This window comes from Phocoena phocoena, chromosome 2, assembly GCF_963924675.1.
Source record: "Phocoena phocoena chromosome 2, mPhoPho1.1, whole genome shotgun sequence".
Lineage (NCBI taxonomy): Eukaryota > Metazoa > Chordata > Mammalia > Artiodactyla > Phocoenidae > Phocoena > Phocoena phocoena.
In genome coordinates, this window is record NC_089220.1 from 109,959,586 (window position 1) to 109,977,482 (window position 17,897).

General features: G+C 39.9%; 1 protein-coding gene across 5 annotated transcripts in view; it reads left to right on the forward strand.

Annotated features, from left to right (window-relative positions):
• IQCH (IQ motif containing H) overlaps positions 1 to 17,897 on the forward strand; it is a 212,359-nt gene that overhangs the window by 114,778 nt on the left and 79,684 nt on the right. For all 5 annotated transcript variants that reach the window (XM_065871349.1, XM_065871350.1, XM_065871351.1 and 2 more), the window contains 2 exons: positions 9,547 to 9,630; positions 13,740 to 13,915. In XM_065871349.1, coding sequence (XP_065727421.1) covers positions 9,547 to 9,630; positions 13,740 to 13,915 — 260 coding nt within the window. The remainder of the gene's footprint in view (positions 1 to 9,546; positions 9,631 to 13,739; positions 13,916 to 17,897) is intronic.

Below are 17,897 nucleotides of genomic sequence, written 5' to 3' on the forward strand. Positions count from 1 at the left end.
CAAGAGAATAATACTTGGGCTTTGATCAACTTGTATTTGTTTCTAAAATTTAAGCTTTAGGTTATGAAATGACTTGTGGACATTAAATTGCATTTAACTAGCATTAAACTGTCATCTATTCCACAGGCATAATTCTCAAACCATACCTTTTAAAAAAAAATGATTATGGCACACTTTTTTCTTATGTACCACTTCCCCTGGGAATACTTGAAGATTTCAGCTAGCCATAACATGGCTACTTTGTCACCTGCACTGCAGACTTACCTACACAATTTATGAAAATAGAAGTGGATGAAAGTGAAGCAATTTTTTTCTCTAAATACATGCCCCCCCCCCAAATCTATTCAATAGAGTAATTTTGTTCCCAGAGTTGAGAGGGATTCACTAATCAAAATCAGTTGGTAGGAATGTAAGACTCAGGTACGCATTTAACACAAGTTGCAGCCTTGTCCTCTCTTTCTATTTCCGTGGGAAATTTGTGATCAAATTTGTTGTGGAATTGGCCCCAGAAATAATGACACCATGCACTAGCCAACTGGGGCTGCACTAAGTTATTCGAACCCTAAAAATGAAAGCTTAGTAGCTGATAACTACATAATATCTTACAGTTGTAGGCGTTGGTTATTTGTTTATATAGTGTTGCACACACAGGAGTAACTGCATTCTCCAAACCCACAATCACAGGAAACACGGCCTTTCAGCAATGTTGTTGACCACAAAATATTTATCATGTATTTAAAAATCTATGGCTTAGGGCTTCCCTGGTGGCGCAGTGGTTGAGAGTCCGCCTGCCGATGCAGGGGACACGGGTTCGTGCCCCGGTCCGGGAAGATCCCACATGCCGCGGAGCGGCTGGGCCCGTGAGCCATGGCCGCTGAGCCTGCGCGTCCGGAGCCTGTGCTCCGCGACGGGAGAGGCCACAGCAGTGAGAGGCCCGCGTACCGCAAAAAAAAAAAAAAAAAAAAAAAAAAATCTATGGCTTAATGATACGAACATGAAGACAATTATACGTTACAGAGTAACCACCTCTTTGAAAGGAGGAATTACGAAACATGATTGGCTGTTACATATTTTGAGAAGTATTGTCAGATGTAACAAAAAGTTTTAGCTATTTTTAACCAACAGAGGTAGGATGTTGTTGATTAATTGTCCAAAGAAACAGATTGGCCTTGTAATTTTATAAGATGATAAAAAGAAAGTCATCCTTTCCATGTTATATAGGCTGATCTCTTAGTTGTATATTGCATATTTTTATCATTTTTATTAATGAAATATAATTATAATCAAAAAAATCTACCATGGCTCATAGCAGGAATAGAATAGTAGGGTCTATTTTAAGCAAAATCTATCAGTCAAATTAAGAAAGAACTGCAATGAAGAATCCCAATTCCCCTAGAAAAATCAGAGGTCTAAATAAAACCTACAAACTAATTCTGCTTACAGTTTCTTTGCCCAAGTTACTTCCTCCACTTTTAATTTAACCCCTGTGCTTCTCTATTACAATGCATCATTTGCTACTACACTTAAACTCAGTGGCATTTTAAAATATATTGACATTAAATGAGATGTGCCGAGTATGGGGCTCTGGTCAGCCAATTAAACTCCCAGTGATGACTTTCCTCTCTCACTTCTCATCCTCCTTTAAAATACAAATAGAGAATGTATTGAGGTGGGATTTCCTCTTCTCTATGTGATCTTTTATTTCATTGCCAATTGATTTAATAGCAAAAAGGAATGTATGTAGTTCAGCCTCTTTTTTTTCCCAACTGTGCATTATTTCAGCAAATTATCCTTGGGGTTAACACAGTTCGTGGTCTCCAAGATACTCCATTCCGTAAAATTGTGGATCCTGTTATTACAACGTTCATGAAAATGTTTTTCTGTTGCTCTGTATTGTCACAAAAGCCTAAAAGATAGAAAAACTAACTTTTATGCACAACTGCCATACCCCAAATGCTCATGAGACAATTCCTTCGTAACCCCACTCCATTTCACCAGAGGGTAAGAACTGTGCTCGCCTCCATTTGTGAACAGGGGCAGGGTGGAGGACCAGTGCCCAGAGGGTTATATCTGGAATCACATTTTTACTGTGCCTCCAAGCACATTGACCCCTTTCTACTTTCCCATTTTGAGTTGACAACTCAAAGACGCGAAGATTCTGTTGCTTCCACCTCAGGGCTGGGAAATCAGGACTTTCAGTCAAATCTTTGCAGTCTTCAACATGTATTTTGGCAAGTAGGATGGAATCCTCAGTTTAGTTATGATATTGCCACATTAGATCTTTGAAACAGATGTATTGCCAAGATCTCCCAGACAGCAGTTCCAGAAAATCCAGGTCTTTGGGGATCAGGAACAAAGTACATTTAAAACTTCCAAATTTCTTTATAGCCCAAATTAAAATGAAAACATATTTCTATTCATCCGTGTTGCATGCATCCAAGTAATCCAAATCAACACTCATTCACTGGTTAGATCAGGGTTGGCCCCAAGACCCTGTAATATTAAATTACCCAGTTGAGCTTGATGTTGCACCATGAAATATGGAAACAGCACTGAACTGGGTGTCAAATGACACCAGCTCCTGGGCTTTTGATGAAATGATTAATATTAGGATATGATCTAAAAAAAGTATTGCTTATACTAAGATAAAATATAATCTTTTTCATCTCCTTCATTCTCATAAAAAATATTAAAATTTGTGTTCAGTGGTCCTCAAATTTACACTTGTAACAACAATTGAAGACCCTAAAGAGCGTTGGTTTACATGGGTTGTATCCATCTATATTTACCACATTAGAAACTAAAACTGAGAAACTTTAAAAATATTGAATTTATTTTAAAATAACAATACTAAGCACATTACCAATGTTCATCTAAAAAACATATTTTTATTTTTTAAAAACCGTTTCTTTTCCAAAACAAAAAAAAATTGGTGAGGGGCTTCCCTGGTGGTGCAGTGGTAGAGAGTCCGCCTGCCGATGCAGGGGACAGGGGTTCGTGCCCCGGTCCGGGAATATCCCACATGCCGCGGAGTGACTGGGCCCGTGAGCCATGGCTGCTGGGCCTGCGCATCCGGAGCCTGTGCTCTGCAGTGGGAAAGGCCACAGCAGTGAGAGGCCCGCGTACCGCAAAAAAAAAAAAAAAATTGGTGAGAAGATCGGCACTGGTTGACAAGTTTGCAAATCTCTTAATAGAAGTTAGTTGGATTCTCCTATCTATTTCTGCATCCAATCTGTTGCAATATGTTGTTTTGGTTGAAGCATATGAAGAAAACCTGGCCTCATACAGACAAGTATTTGGAAAAGGGAGGTATACTTTATATATTTTACAGCCTTTTCAGATAACTGTGTATATTCTTCTTTGATTTTATACCAAAACTCAACAAGGATAATTTTTAGGAGTTAGTTGCAATATGGAATCTGAAATCAATAAACTTTTTGTATTTTGTGGGAAGATAACATTGGAAAGGGGAAATGTCATCTTAGTATTATTCTGAAAAGAGTTTTGACCTTCCATGGCCCCAGTCCTTTGGAGGGTCCCTCAACCACTCTTTGAGAATCACTGGCTTTAGTTGCATGCAATGCTGTGCCTGTCGCAGACAAAAAGTTTGAACAAGAGAAAGTCTTCACTCTTCTGAAGGAAAGGCTTTCAGAACGACACAGAATCCATTTGGACAGTTTGGTTTGAGAATGTTTTCAAAACTCAACAAAGATTTGAGTTAAGTCCTGTGTTTTCTGTGTCCTCATCACAAATTTCTCTAATTTTTCTCAGAAGCCCCCCAGAAACAACTCTCAGTTTTATTTTCATCAAATTGGCACTGGATGGACTATATAAATAACCCAGATAGGCCTCTCTCTTGCTGTATGTTATTTCCTATCTCAGTATCTTGTGCTTTCACACTTGCACAAGTAATTAAAACCATAATGTCTAGATCACATTTCTCTAGATGACTGCAGTATGCTGATCTGCAATCGTTTGTGAAGTATGTTCACATGTTCCCTAAATTTTTACTATTAGAGTCCAAAGTTTAGCTAATGGTTAACTTTTTATGAATTGGAACAATTCAAGATTATTTCTAAAATAATGTCACTCTTGCTCAGCTTGCATCTAGTATGCTTTCTTGAGTGGAAGAGAAAAGGATGGAGTTACAGCTACTGCTATCGTAACCCTGCGTATGCCCCTAGGAGTGTGTGATGCATTTGAACAGCACCCATCACACGTATTCAAATGGGGAAAAGGTTAAGAATCACTGCTCCAGTCCATCAGACTGAGGCATGGATGACTACCATCTCAGGCCAGGGTGATCAGATGAATAACAACTATGTGGTAACTGGAAATCTGTTATTAACCCCTTCTCTGCCTTAGCTACCATGGTAAGGAATAGGACTTGGAGACAAAATAAACTAGGAGTCAACCACAGAGTAACAAGCAGGGTTCAAGAACGCTTGATTTTACTGCAACGGCAGGGGCGTGTCACAGAAGCACCCACAGTCCCAAGGAGGCATGGTCACTGAGCGTGGCCTTGCTCGTGTTCTTAGGTTTCTGCAGTTGCTGTGAAGGAAAAGCCAATCCTAGCAGGACTCGTTTACTGGGTTGCAAAGAGGCAATTAGCATCATCTGATAAGCGTTTGTGTGGGAGTGGGGATAGGGATGGGAAAGGAGATGAAGGCAGAAATGAGGATGGAGAAATGGTAGCCAGTAACCATTAATGAGCATCCTTGGTTCAACAGAAGACCAAAAGTATGGTAGTTGGATAACTTCAGAGAGACAGCACCCGGGTACCCTTCTTCAGTGTGAAGCAGAGGCAATAATGTTTTTTAAATTTATTTATTTATTTATTTATTTTTGGCTGTGTTGGGTCTCCATTGCTGCGCACAGGCTTTCTCTAGTTGTGGCGAGCGGGGGCTACTCTTTGTTGCGGTGCATAGGCTTCTTATTATGGTGGCTTCTCTTGTTGCGAAACACGGGCTCTAGGTGCACAGGCTTCAGTAGTTGTGGCACGTGGGCTCAGTAGTTGTGGCTTGCAGGCTCTAGAGAGCAGGCTCAGTAGCTGTGGCACACAGGCTTAGTTGCTCCGTGGCATGTGGGATCTTCCCTGACCAGGGCTGGAACCCCTGTCCCCTGCATAGGCAGGCAGATTCTTAACCACTGTGCCACCATGGAAGTCCCAGACAATAATATTTTGAGGAAAGATGGAACACTCTATCAAACTATGAATATTTTGCAGGTGATGAAGGTGGCATAAAGAAAGAAGCTGCGTTCCTCTCTATAGTGATAAGAGAAAGTGCCCCTTAATGCCAGTGCTGTTTTATTCTATGCTGATGAGGACCTAGAAAAAGCTACAAATCCCACTTACCGTTCTTTGAATTCCCCAGAAGTTCTCCAGATCAGAGAACCCAATTTCATGAGTGTTGAAAGGAGAGGAGGGAACGATGAAAACACAAGAGAGAAAGGGCTAAGAATTTAAAAGACAGATTCTTTGAGTAAGCTCTTCAGGCACATTTCATTGACTCATTTGACTGGCGATATCACAGCGTTTCTGCTCCAGTGGAGCTTACAGTCTGGCTACAGGAGCCAGAGTGATGCAGTGGGGAGGAGAAACGTACAACAAACAAGTAAATAAGCCAGCAAAGAAACCTGTAATGACAAAATGAGAAAAGTGTGGTGAAGAGAGGGTGCCAGAGAATGACAGTGAGGGGAGACTGCAAGCCTTCTTAGAAAAGGGTGGTCAGGCACACCTGATGGTGATTAGGGGCAATCAGCTCCATACGCTAGAAGAACAGTACTTTGGTAGCTCAAATAATTTGTGCACATAATAATAATAATTTCTCTGCATTTCAGTGAAGTTCCTTTTGAGAATTTAAGTCACGCTCAGCTGAGGTTAGGAAAGAAACAGTATTTACCGAGTGCTTACTCTGAACAATATTTACTGAGTGCTTACTCTGAACATCATGTGGAATGATCTGTTGCTTGTGACAGAATTTGCTGTTGCTGTTACAAGCTTTGGAAGTACACATAGCTTGTGACATTAAAATATCTTCTGTTTACACAGCACTTTACGATTGACAAAATGTTTTTCTATTTTTTGCTTCATATGATCCTCTATAACAATGTCCTGAGATTAACATACAGTTCTTTAAAATGGGTGTACTTGTAGGGTTAACTGAGTAACCAGTTTCATCATAATCCTGCATAATCATAATTGGGTCTTCGTTGCTGCGCGCGGGCTTTCTCCAGTTGCAGTGAGTGAGGGCTCCTCTTCATTGCGGTGCGCGGGCTTCTCGTTGCGGTGGCTTCTCTTGTTGTGGAGCACGGGCTCTAGGCTCGCAGACTTCAGTAGCTGTGGCACGCGGGTGCAGTAGTTGTGGCTCATGGGCTCTAGACCGCAGACTCAGTAGTTGTGGCTCACGGACTTAGTTGCTCCGCAGCATGTGGGATCTTCCCAGACCAGGGCTCAAACCCGTGTCCCCTGCATTGGCAGGTGGATTTATATGCATCCTTGATCAGGGTAATAGAGGTACTAAGTAATTTGTTGGAAAACTGACCTCGAGTAATTGAAACACGGACTTACTCACATGCTGCATATGTGGCAACAGAGTGATGAGACATCCTTTATATTTTAAATTGGACATCATTTTAATGAGCTATCTCACACTGCCTTTTATCTTTACTTCTGAAAGGAAATGTGTTCATAGAATACGTTCATAGAATGATTAATGCACTTTTCTTAATCATACTTTATTCTCTAGGCATTTTCCTGCCTTCTTATAGTCTTGATATATAAGTTATTCACAATACATCTTCCTAAACACTTACCTGAGTATAGATAGAATTATACATAGGCAAAATCCCAAGAGTTACAATATTGCAACCACACATCAAGATGGCATTGTTTGTGGCTGTCTATATTAACTTTCATATGTGGATGAGTTCCCAAAATTATTTTAGAAATTAATAATTTTTCAAAAATAATTCAAACAGCCCACGTATCCTTCTGCCTTTTTAGTTCTTAAGTTCATCTGCATAAAGCAAGAGGGAGACTTTTAGATGAATTGTAAACTCATTTAATTTCCAGACATTGTCTAGTGTTTAAACACTAACATCAAAGCTAAGAGCCAATTATCAGAGTTCATTTGATCTGAAGCCCTGTTGCCTGAATTGCTATAGTTTTCCTTAGGCTGAAAAGGAAATCTGTGTCACATCTCAAAGATGTAGTATTTAAAATCACTTTATCTATAGCAGTTTAACTTGAAACATGTGTTTGGGCTCACTAACCACAAGGAGGCATTGAAGCATCTATTCAAAATGTGAAAAGCAATTTTATTTTTTTAAAAGTTACACCTACAGTTGCTGAATTTCATATAAGCAATTATACTGCTTGTGAGTATGCGTGCCTTTTAAGTTCATGTTTTGGTCCATGTTCATTTTTTATTTTAACCCCTGCCGTAGCAGAAAGTGTTGCCACTGCTGTTGCCATTGTGGAAGATTTGGGGACGGTAGTAAATCCATGTGTGTTTTCCTTCTGCTGTTCCAACTGACATGAAGGAAAATGGTGGGGCTTTCATCAGTACTGACAAAGTAACCGCATTAACCATTATTGTCCTTTAACGTTACAAGATCTTTTGACTGTGTGAACAAAAGCATATTTCTTTAGTATTTAGAATGACTTAAATACATATTCGCAACAGCAAGAGTTTTATCTGAAATCTGTGTGTCAGTTGAGAGTGATTCCAGGACACATCTTCAAAATGCCACATAAGAAGCATAGGACAACCCTCAGAATGGGAGAAAATATTCGCAAACAAAGCAACTGACAAAGGATTAATCTCCAAAATATACAAGCAGCTCATGTAGCTCAATATCAAAAAAGCAAACAACCCAATCCAAAAATGGGCAGAAGACCTAAATAGACATTTCTCCAAAGAAGATATACAGATTGCCAGCAAACACATGAAAGGATACGCAACATCACTAATCATTAGAGAAATGCAAATCAAAACTACAATGAGGTATTACCTCACACCGTCAGAATGGCCATCATCAAAAAATCTACAGGACTTCCCTGGTGGCACAGTGGTTAAGAATCTGCCTGCCAATGCAGGGGACACAGGTTTGAGCCCTGGTCCAGAAGATCCCACGTGCCACGGAGCAACTAAGCCCGTGTGCCACAACTACTGAGCCTGAGCGCCACAGCTACTGAAGCCCATGTGCCTAGAGCCCATGCTCCACAACAAGAGAAGCCACCGCAATGAGAAGCCCACACACTGCAACAAAGAGTAGCCCCCACTCACCGCAACTAGAGAGAGCCCATGTGCAGCAACGAAGACCCAACGCAGCCAAAAACTTTTTTTAAAAAATCTACAAACAATAAATGCTGGAGAGGGTGTGGATAAAAGGGAACCCTCCTGCACATTCTTGGTGGGAATGTAAATTGATACAGCCACTATGGAGAACAGTATGGAGGTTCCTTAAAAAACTAAAATTAGAACTCCCATATGACCCAGCAATCCCACCACAGGGCATAAAACCATAATTCAAAAGGAGTCATGTACGACAGTGTTCATTGCAGCACTATTTACAATAGCCAGGACGTGGAAGCAACCTAAGCATCCATCGACAGATGAATGGATAAAGAAGATGTGGCACATATATACAATGGAATATTACTCAGCCATAAAAAGGAACAAAATTGAGTTATTTGTAGTGAGGTGGATGAACCTAGAGTCTGTCATACAGAGTGAACTAAGTCAGAAAGAGAAAAACAAATACCGTATGCTAACACATATATATGGAATCTAAAAAAAAAAAAAAAAAGGTTCTGAAGGACCTAGGGGCAGGACAGGAATAAAGACACAGACGTAGAGAATGGACTTGAGGCGGGGAGGGGGAAGGGTAAGCTGGGACGAAGTGAGAGAGTGGCATGGACATATATACACTACCAAATGCAAAATAGATAGCTAGTGGGAAGCAGCCGCATAGCACAGGGAGATCAGCTCTGCTTTGTGACCACCTAGAGGGGTGGGATAGGGAGGGTGGGAGGGAGACGCAAGAGGGAGGGGATGTGGGGATATACGTATACGTACAGCTGATTCACTTTGTTATACAGCAGCAACTAACACCACTATGTAAAGCAATTATACTCCAATAAAGATGTTAAAAAATAAGAAAATAAAAGGCAAAAAACAAAAAGCCAACATAGTTTTTAAACCTGAGCATAACTTTCTTACGTGCTCTTTTGAACATTCATGTTAAAATTTCCGAAACTTTTCCTGTGTTTCTATAATCCTGATTCCCAGAAGCTTTGCTGATATTGAAAAATATGAACCTCTCTGTTGCAGAATATGCTGCTCAGCACATCTTCCAAAATTAATGCTTAATCCCCTGAGAAGCAAGGACCTCATTCTTAGGAGCTGGATTGTTTCTGGGAGATGCTTCAGAGACAATTCTTTCCTGGAAATGTGGACCATGACACTGTGAAATCCTAGCATGCCATTCTGCCATGTTGACTTGCTCTTTCTGGGTTTTGACATCTGGTTTGCCTTTTAGGATATTCCCAGCCTGTGCGACAAAATATTGACGACTTCAACACACAGCAGAACATGCAGCTGGGGAGGCTGTGTGACATCTTAGGTACAGTAAATACTTTTACACAAATGGCTCTTTGGAATGTTTATCAGTGGATGTTGATTAAACGTTCGTTTTTTGCTTTTTTTTCTGTACAAGGAAAAGGCTTGGACTTCTAATCTTCTTGCAGGGCAATTGAATGTTTTGTTCCAAAGAACAGATTTATAGTGAAGTCAGTTGAATAAACAAATGACATTTTAACCAATTTACTTGGGTAGTTTTCTAATTCTCTTTGCTGCAGGCTTGAATAAGGATGTATCTCCTATAGCCCCAACTCTTCTTCATTTACTGAATCTGGCAGTGAATGAAGTCAACATTATATATTTGTGTCAATATTGTCTATTATATTATCTGAGGAATGGGTGGAAGGTAACAGAAATGAAAAGCATTATGTTTCATTATAAGAATAAGAGGGAAATGAAGATAGATTTTTAAAAGAAGGTTTTATTTAAATATATATAATCTCATTATGAGAAAATAGGAAGTGCCTAGTGGAAGGAATTATTAGAAATACAGACCTTGAGTGATAGACACATCTTTGTAAGAGTCAAGTTCTAATACTGGTTTGGTCAGTTCTAAATCAGACACCAACCAGGGGCCAGGAAGGAAGGATACAAGAACTCTAGGCTTTGGTTGACACTGTTTGAGGTGAGGTTTAAAGAATAAATGTTTCAAAGCCTAAGTAATAATATTGAATCAGTGTGGGAAGTCCTGGCCAGAAATTCAGGGTTAAACGAAAACTAGAATTTTTTAGTTACCAAATAAGAACTTCTTTGTTTTGTTAAAATATAATTGCTTTGGCCCTTATTTAAGCAAAACAAGGAAGAATTTTAAATTATCAATGACCAATTTAGCTGGCTCTCTGGAATGACATACTTTACGTGATTCATACATATTTCAGCATCATTATTATTTTATAAATGCCATTTGGTAACAAAAATACAACAGTACTAGAAATTTACAGTGTCCTAAAATAATAATAGGGTAATTGCTTTAATCTATTATCTAGGCACTAATATTGTTTTTCAACCTTACCAAAAAAAAATTTAATGACTTAAGATTGATTTGTTAGTGCTGAGCTATTTCAACTAAAATCCTGACTGGGTGGAAACCAATGAAGTGCGGCAGAGGGCAGACTTTGCTCTAATTTATTTGATTAATTTTTTTCTTTAGCTTTTTATATACCTTTCTATACATAGTCCAAACCATCACCAAAGAATTTCCTTACAAAGGATTCTTATTAATAATGAGAAGACTTAAGAGTATTAGGTTTCTATTTTAAATAATTCAATAATTCAGTCTATGTCTATCTGCAATGAAAAATTTTGCTAAGATGAACATTTCTGAGAGATTATTAACCAAATGCCTTTCCTTGGTACACTATCTTCATGATAACAATGCAATCCTAAAACCTCTTCAAAAGAAGTAATAAAAGTGTAGAAGTAAGTGAGAAAATAGAAAAAGTACTTGCTTGTGAAGTAAAAATATGAAGAAACTAGGAAAATTAGTGATAATTTTATGGAAGAATAAATGATTATCTTTCTTTAACTTGCGTTAGTTCCTAGTAAAGGGTGTCGATTTTTCTGCTTATTCAGGGGAAACAAAGGTAATCTGATCACATTAAGACTTGTTTGGATACTGGCTGTGAAGTCAGGGTATCAGGTGGAGAGACCTCAACAGCTTGTATCTTCACTTCCTAGATGAGTTAAGCAAGAGGGTGACTGATATTGACTATTGACTAACAGTCAAAACAATCTTCATCTTCTTCTTAATTCCTTTCCAAAATCACCTGTCAATTAATTTTGAACATTTGTTGATTCACAATCAAACCACCCTAATACTGGATATTACTGTTAGTGATTATAGTATTCCTTTGCCAGAAATGAACGGGAAAGGTAAAATTTGTAACATGATTTGTTATCATTTACAACCCAGAAATTTCTTCCCAAGAAAAATTTAGTTTTCTTCTGCTATGGAGACTTTATGAAGTTATTTTTGTTGTTTGCTTTTTGTGTCCTTTTTTTATACTTAAAAAAAAATACTAGTTTGGTTTTAAAGACCACTAGTTTAGTAAGACACTAGTCCCTTCCTGAAAACACGAGATTTCGGATAACGAATTTGATCATTCAGCAGTTGGATACAAGTTATTTAACTACTGTCTCCTCAGTTAATTTATTTTGAGGTTCATGTGACAATGTGGTTTCAACATTAAATAGGAGCCACTTAAATATTTACATTTATGGAGCACCTACTCTGGGCCCAGCTCTGGGCCAGTTCAGAAGACATTGCTTCTAGCCACAAGATGCTCTTCTCCCGTATGGGAACATATGTATATGTATAGCTGATTCACTTTGTTATAAAGCAGAAACTAACACACCATTGTAAAGCAATTATACCCCAATAAAGATGTTTTTAAAAAAAAAAAAAAAGATGCTCTTCTCCAGAACAGATTTCTCCTGCATGCCATGGGTCTCACTAATTGTGAAAGACTTTCCAGTTCCCGAATCTCTCCATTCTCCCAGATCCCTTTGGTCAGCTCACAAGTATTTATTGAGTGGCTCCTGCATACTCGACATTGTACCAGGGCATGGGGGATTATACGAAAAGTATACACCTTGCCTTTAAAGAGTCTGGACGGACAAGATTGAAAGATTTGGGACAACAGGATGGAACAGCAGGGGACACTACTTCGTCGTGTTAAATCTTGAGGCACTAGTTAAAAGGAGCCCAAGTGTGGAAGGCGGGGTGTGGAACCACTGTTAGCTGGCCTAGTCAGGGTGGGCTGTGGAGAAGATTGGTGCATCTGTACTGTCTGCTGAGCACCTACTATGTGCCAGATACTGCACCAGGTGCTTTATATATATTCTTTCATTTCATACTCTCCAAAACTCCGTGCCCCAGGAGACTTTATTCCCCATTTTACAGATGAAGAAAGCAATGCTTAGAAAGGTTAAATAATATGCCCAGGCTCCTAGAAAGCTGAGCAAGCATTTAATCAGTCTATGCTCTGTATACTCTGCTAAACTGAACAGAGGAGTCTTAAAATCTCTTCTCAGCCCTACTTGACCAAGGAAATATTTTACAGTGCTCCCTCCTCCAACCTTCCCTGGGCACCTGGTCTGCATGTGTCTTGTGTCCACCACCCTCCACCATGTTTTACAGCTGTTTATACATGTGAAATGGTTGCTCCTCACAGGCAGCATCTCAGTCGCTTTGATTCTGGTATCTCCTTCCATGTCTAGCCAAGTGCTTTGCCCCTACTGATCAGTCAGTTATTTTACAAAAATGAATGGGTGACTCTACCGGCTGCTGGTTTCCAGTACATACCCCCTAAAATATTCTGCAGCCTGGAGTGAGGGTAATCCCTTCTCACTATTCCATTCGGATGGGATATTTAATTAGGATTTCTTTCTACGCACATAATAAGTACATCTTGAGAAGGAGAACAGTTAAATTAAGATAGTGTTTCTCGCACATAATAAGTACATCTTGAGAAGGAGAACAGTTAAATTAAGATAGTGTTTCTTTTAAACCAAGAATCACTAGATGTCCTATTTAAGTAATATATTCCTCTTTGGGAATGGAGAAAGGAAAAGGTTGCTTTCCTGAAATAATCATTGCTATGGTCATACTCAGACCATTTATTTGGACAGAACATTCCCTGAATTGGCCTTGCCAAGTCCAGGCAGCATAAGAAATTGCAATTTCATCAGCTTTTGAAAGTTAACAGTTCTGTTTTATAATTTACTAAAGTTAATGGGATAAATTTTTAAATCAGTATGCAAATCCCATTGATATTAATAGGAGTTCTGGAGCTAAATCCCTACATATTATTTGAAAGTACACTTCCATGGTACCTCACAGCCCTCCTTCTGAAGGAATCATTGTGTCTATTTTTTTGGTGGTGGTGTTATTTATCTTTTCTTTAGAGAAATGCTAAAGGACCAAAAAGCCCCTTAAATTGCTAAGATCTGTACAAAACCAATCTAAATTAACTTGAATGTGGCTTTTGGATATGCTCTTTATTTTAAACTGTGCAACATCAATCTGATACCAGAGTTCGTAATGTCTTTGACCTTTATACCGGTAATTAACATTGTGCCTGTTATTTTTAGATGCCAACGTAAGCGTCATCTACATCTGCTCCCATCGAATGAATGACGAATTGCTGCTGTATTACAGTAAAATCCTGAGTCTACAGGCAGCTGTCAAATCAGGGAAACTTAAGGACAGAAGTGACCTGCGGGACAGGTTCAAAATTATCACCCCTGAAGCTATAACCATCTTCACTGTGAGTCTGTCTTCTAATTACTACGGCTTCCGGGATGCAGTAAAATTAAATTGGAAATTTTATAACTTGCAACGTCCTGGTGCACATCAGTGAAATATTACTGCAGGTTTAACAGCTTTACTGATTAGACTACAGGTCGGACGATAGGAAATAAATATCCCAGTTTAACTTGCAGACTTAGCTGAGCTACTACTGCCCAGTTTCTCTGTAGCTGAAGCCTAATTGTAGTTATTGGGTTGTACCATCAACTAGGTGAATTTATAATATCTACGGTTGCTTTTTCTTAATTTTGTGTGGAGAACACCGAGGCACAGAAAGGCTGGGCCTGCCTGTGGTCACAAAGCTAGTTAAGGACAGAATCTAGACCAGGGCCCCTGTTTTCTGATTTCCACACTGGTATTCCTTGTTATTCCATGGGGTTTTTGTCCCTCAGGGGAATTTGGTCTTATTTACCATATCACATGGTTCATAATGAACAAGGTTCAGATTTTTTTTTTAACTTTTTTAGAACTGATTCTTAATGAATGGAACGAATTCTGAGTTGAATCTCATCCCTAGAGAAGAACTTCTGGGAGATTCATAGAACCATGGGGCACGTTCTAGAATAAGGTAGTGCAAGAAATGGCTTGAAATGAATTTCTCTATATTTTAACAAGAATTTAAGCTTTCCATGGTAAACAATCAACATTTTAATACCTAATGGAGGACTTCCCTGGTGGCGCAGTGGTTAAGAATCCACCTGCCAATGCAGAGGGCACAGGTTCAATCCCTGGTCTGGGAAGATTCCACATGCCTCAGAGCAAGTAAGCTTGTGCACCACAACTACTGAGCCTGCACTCTAGAGCCCGCAAGCCACAACTACTGAGCCCGTGTGCCACAACTACTGAAGCCCATGTGCCTAGAGCCCGTGCTCCACAACAAGAGAAGCGACCACAATGAGAAGCCCACACACCACAATGAAGAGTAGCCCCTGCTTGACGCAGCTAGAGAAAGCCTGCATGCAACAATGAAGACCCAATGCAGCCATAAATAAATAAATAACCTAATGGACTATGCACTTTTTTTTTTTTTTTTTGCGGTACGCGGGCCTCTCACTGTTGTGGCCTCTCCCGTTGCGGAGCACAGACTCCGGACGCACAGGCTCAGCGGCCATGGCTCACGGGCCCAGCCGCTCCGCGGCATGTGGGATCTTCCCGGACCGGGGCACGAACCCGCGTCCCCTGCATCGGCAGGCGGACTCTCAACCACTGCGCCACCAGGGAAGCCCTGGACTATGCACTTTTGAGGAGACTGTTTAATATAATCTAAAGGTCTGAATTTGCTGGTGAAGATAGCTCTCTTCATTCGTAAGTGAGATGCACCAAAGTCAACTCTCTATCTATTGTCAAAGAAACTGATTGCATGGTTCATGTAGGAAGTATCTATGTGTTGAGTTACCACCTATTAACACTTCAGATGCACGATGACCTGACCAAAGGAAAAAAAATCCTGCCAGGGCTGGGGAGGGATGCTACAGCATTTCTCCTTTGCTGGTACACTCAGTGAATTTTACTCTCTTCTACCAAAATGAAGATTTTATTTTTTCATAACTAGATACCTCGATATTCCCATAAAAGCTCTCCGCCTAGTTCTGTTTCATTGGCACCACTTGGCTAAGAGGAAACAAGTGCAGGATCAGGACAAGCAAGAGAAAAGACAGGAGACAGGGCTTCCCTAGTGTCACAGTGGTTAAGAATCCACCTGCCAATGCAGGGGACATGGGTTCGAGCGCTGGTCCGGGAAGATCCACATGCCATGAAGCAACTAAGCCCATGCGCCACAACTACTGAGCCTGCGCTCTAGAGCCTGAGAGTCACAACTACTGAAGCCCACGTGCCACTACTACTGAAGCCCGCGCACCTAGAGCCCGTGCTCCGCAACAAGAGAAGCCATCACAATGAGAATCCCACGCACCACAACGAAGAGTATCCCCCACTAGACGCAACTAGAGAAGGTCCGCGCGCAGCAACGAAGACCCAAAGCAGCCATAAATTAATTAATTAAATCTTAAAAAAAAAAAAAGAAAGCAGACAAATCATCACCACTTACTTATAATCTTAGAAACTCCCCAATATCCTCCACCAGTGCAAGGATTGCTTTGGTGCTTCCTAGCTATTCCCTGGCCTCAATGTCAGAGTTACTGTGGATATTGGGAAGCAAGGAACTATCGTTAGCGTGTGGTTAATTTCCTGATTTTCTCCAGCCAGAAACTGGAGCTAAGGCCTGGTAGCTGCTAATAAACAGTTTCTGCATATCTGAAATGCCAATATACATTGAAGAGGCATGGAATGGGGAAGGGGCACTAGATGTGGGAAAAGGAAAGTGAGTAAACAGCTAACATTCATCAAATGCTTAGCATACATTTTCTCATTTGATACTTAGAACACAGCAGCAAGACAGAAATTATCAATTTCCTTCTTTGGCTAAGGAAACCAACACTCATCTTCTAATCCCAAGTTACTGGTGGGGACAGAGTATGAAGCCAAATCTGTCTGACCCCAGAATCCTATTCTGATCTGGAATGACAGCCTTGCTCCTGGATGACCTTGTGGCCTTGGGCAAGCCCCTTTACCTCTCTGGTCCTCTGTTATTCACCTGTAAAATGAGGTGATGGATTGATTAGATCATTTCAAAGTCCTTTCCAGCTCTGCAGTCGTATTACCTGAGAAGTGAATCCTCACCGTCCACTCTTCACCTTCTAAGAGGAGATAGGCAGTTGGTACTAACAGATGCACGGGGTTACATTCATAGTGTAGGTTTGCATCTCTGTGAATAGAAACAATTAGGAAATATTTTTAAGTACTTAATACTTCTCATAGTTTAAGTTTAAATTATTTGAGTAATTAATCACTCATAGGCAATCACCTCTCTAAAATACAAAAAGTAAACTCTTACTTTCAAATCATTTCCCGCTCGTGTTTAGTTATGGCTTTATTTCTTTTTAATGGGTTTGAGAGATTGCATCAGTGCTGACTTTCTTTCAAATGCATGGCCTTGAGGAGATTTTTTTAAAGTGTGCCAAAAATCTGTTTGTACATCTCTCCAAGTTACTCTACAATGTTTGAATTTGTAATGGTGAAAATGCTGTTATAAAGTCATCGTGTATGTCTATTTTTGAACATTTTAATGTTTATGAAGACATCCTAAGCAACTACCTTTTGTCTCAGGTGAAAAAAAAAATTAGTGGTGATGAATTAAATGTAGCTATAATGTTATGGAATTAGGAACATTTTAGATTTTTGTCATCTGTGTTAATCCACAGCCTGGATCTGATGATACTGATTTTCTCTAAATGGTCACACAAGACCTGCAGTCAGTAATGTGTCCTCTGCCATCACTTACATTCAAATCTTTATTAAACACACGTTGAACACAATACTGTGGTACCATCTTCCCTGAAGAATAAGGCATGCCCAGAGATGACATAACAGAGTTGGGTAGAATACTTGCCAAGAGAGATAAACAACCCTAGAGCAGACAGAAATCCATTCCAGCCGGAAATGTGCAACTTTAACGTTAGGTTTCTATTGCTGCATCTACCAGCCCCTCATCACACTTCATAAAACTACCAGACCTCACTACTCAATCTGTAAAGTGGGAGAAATCATGGCATCTATGGCATGAGAACTGTGCTAATACTGAATTTGAATCCTGCCTCTGCTATTTACCAGCTGTGTGACTATGGGCAAATCACCTGAGCCTCAGTTTCTTCGTCTCCAAAACAGGGACTGTTAATTGGTACAGTGTTGTATGGATCAAAGGAAAGAGTACTTAACATGAGAGGACTGCCCCCTTTGAAATGTTCTTCTAGGTACCCTGAAAAGCCTACCACATACTTTGCAACTCAAGTCACCAGTTCTACAAGACACATCATTTTTTCACATTTCCTCATTGGAATAATTTGTAGGGAAAGGAAAGGAGTGAACTAAACAAGGGGGATAAA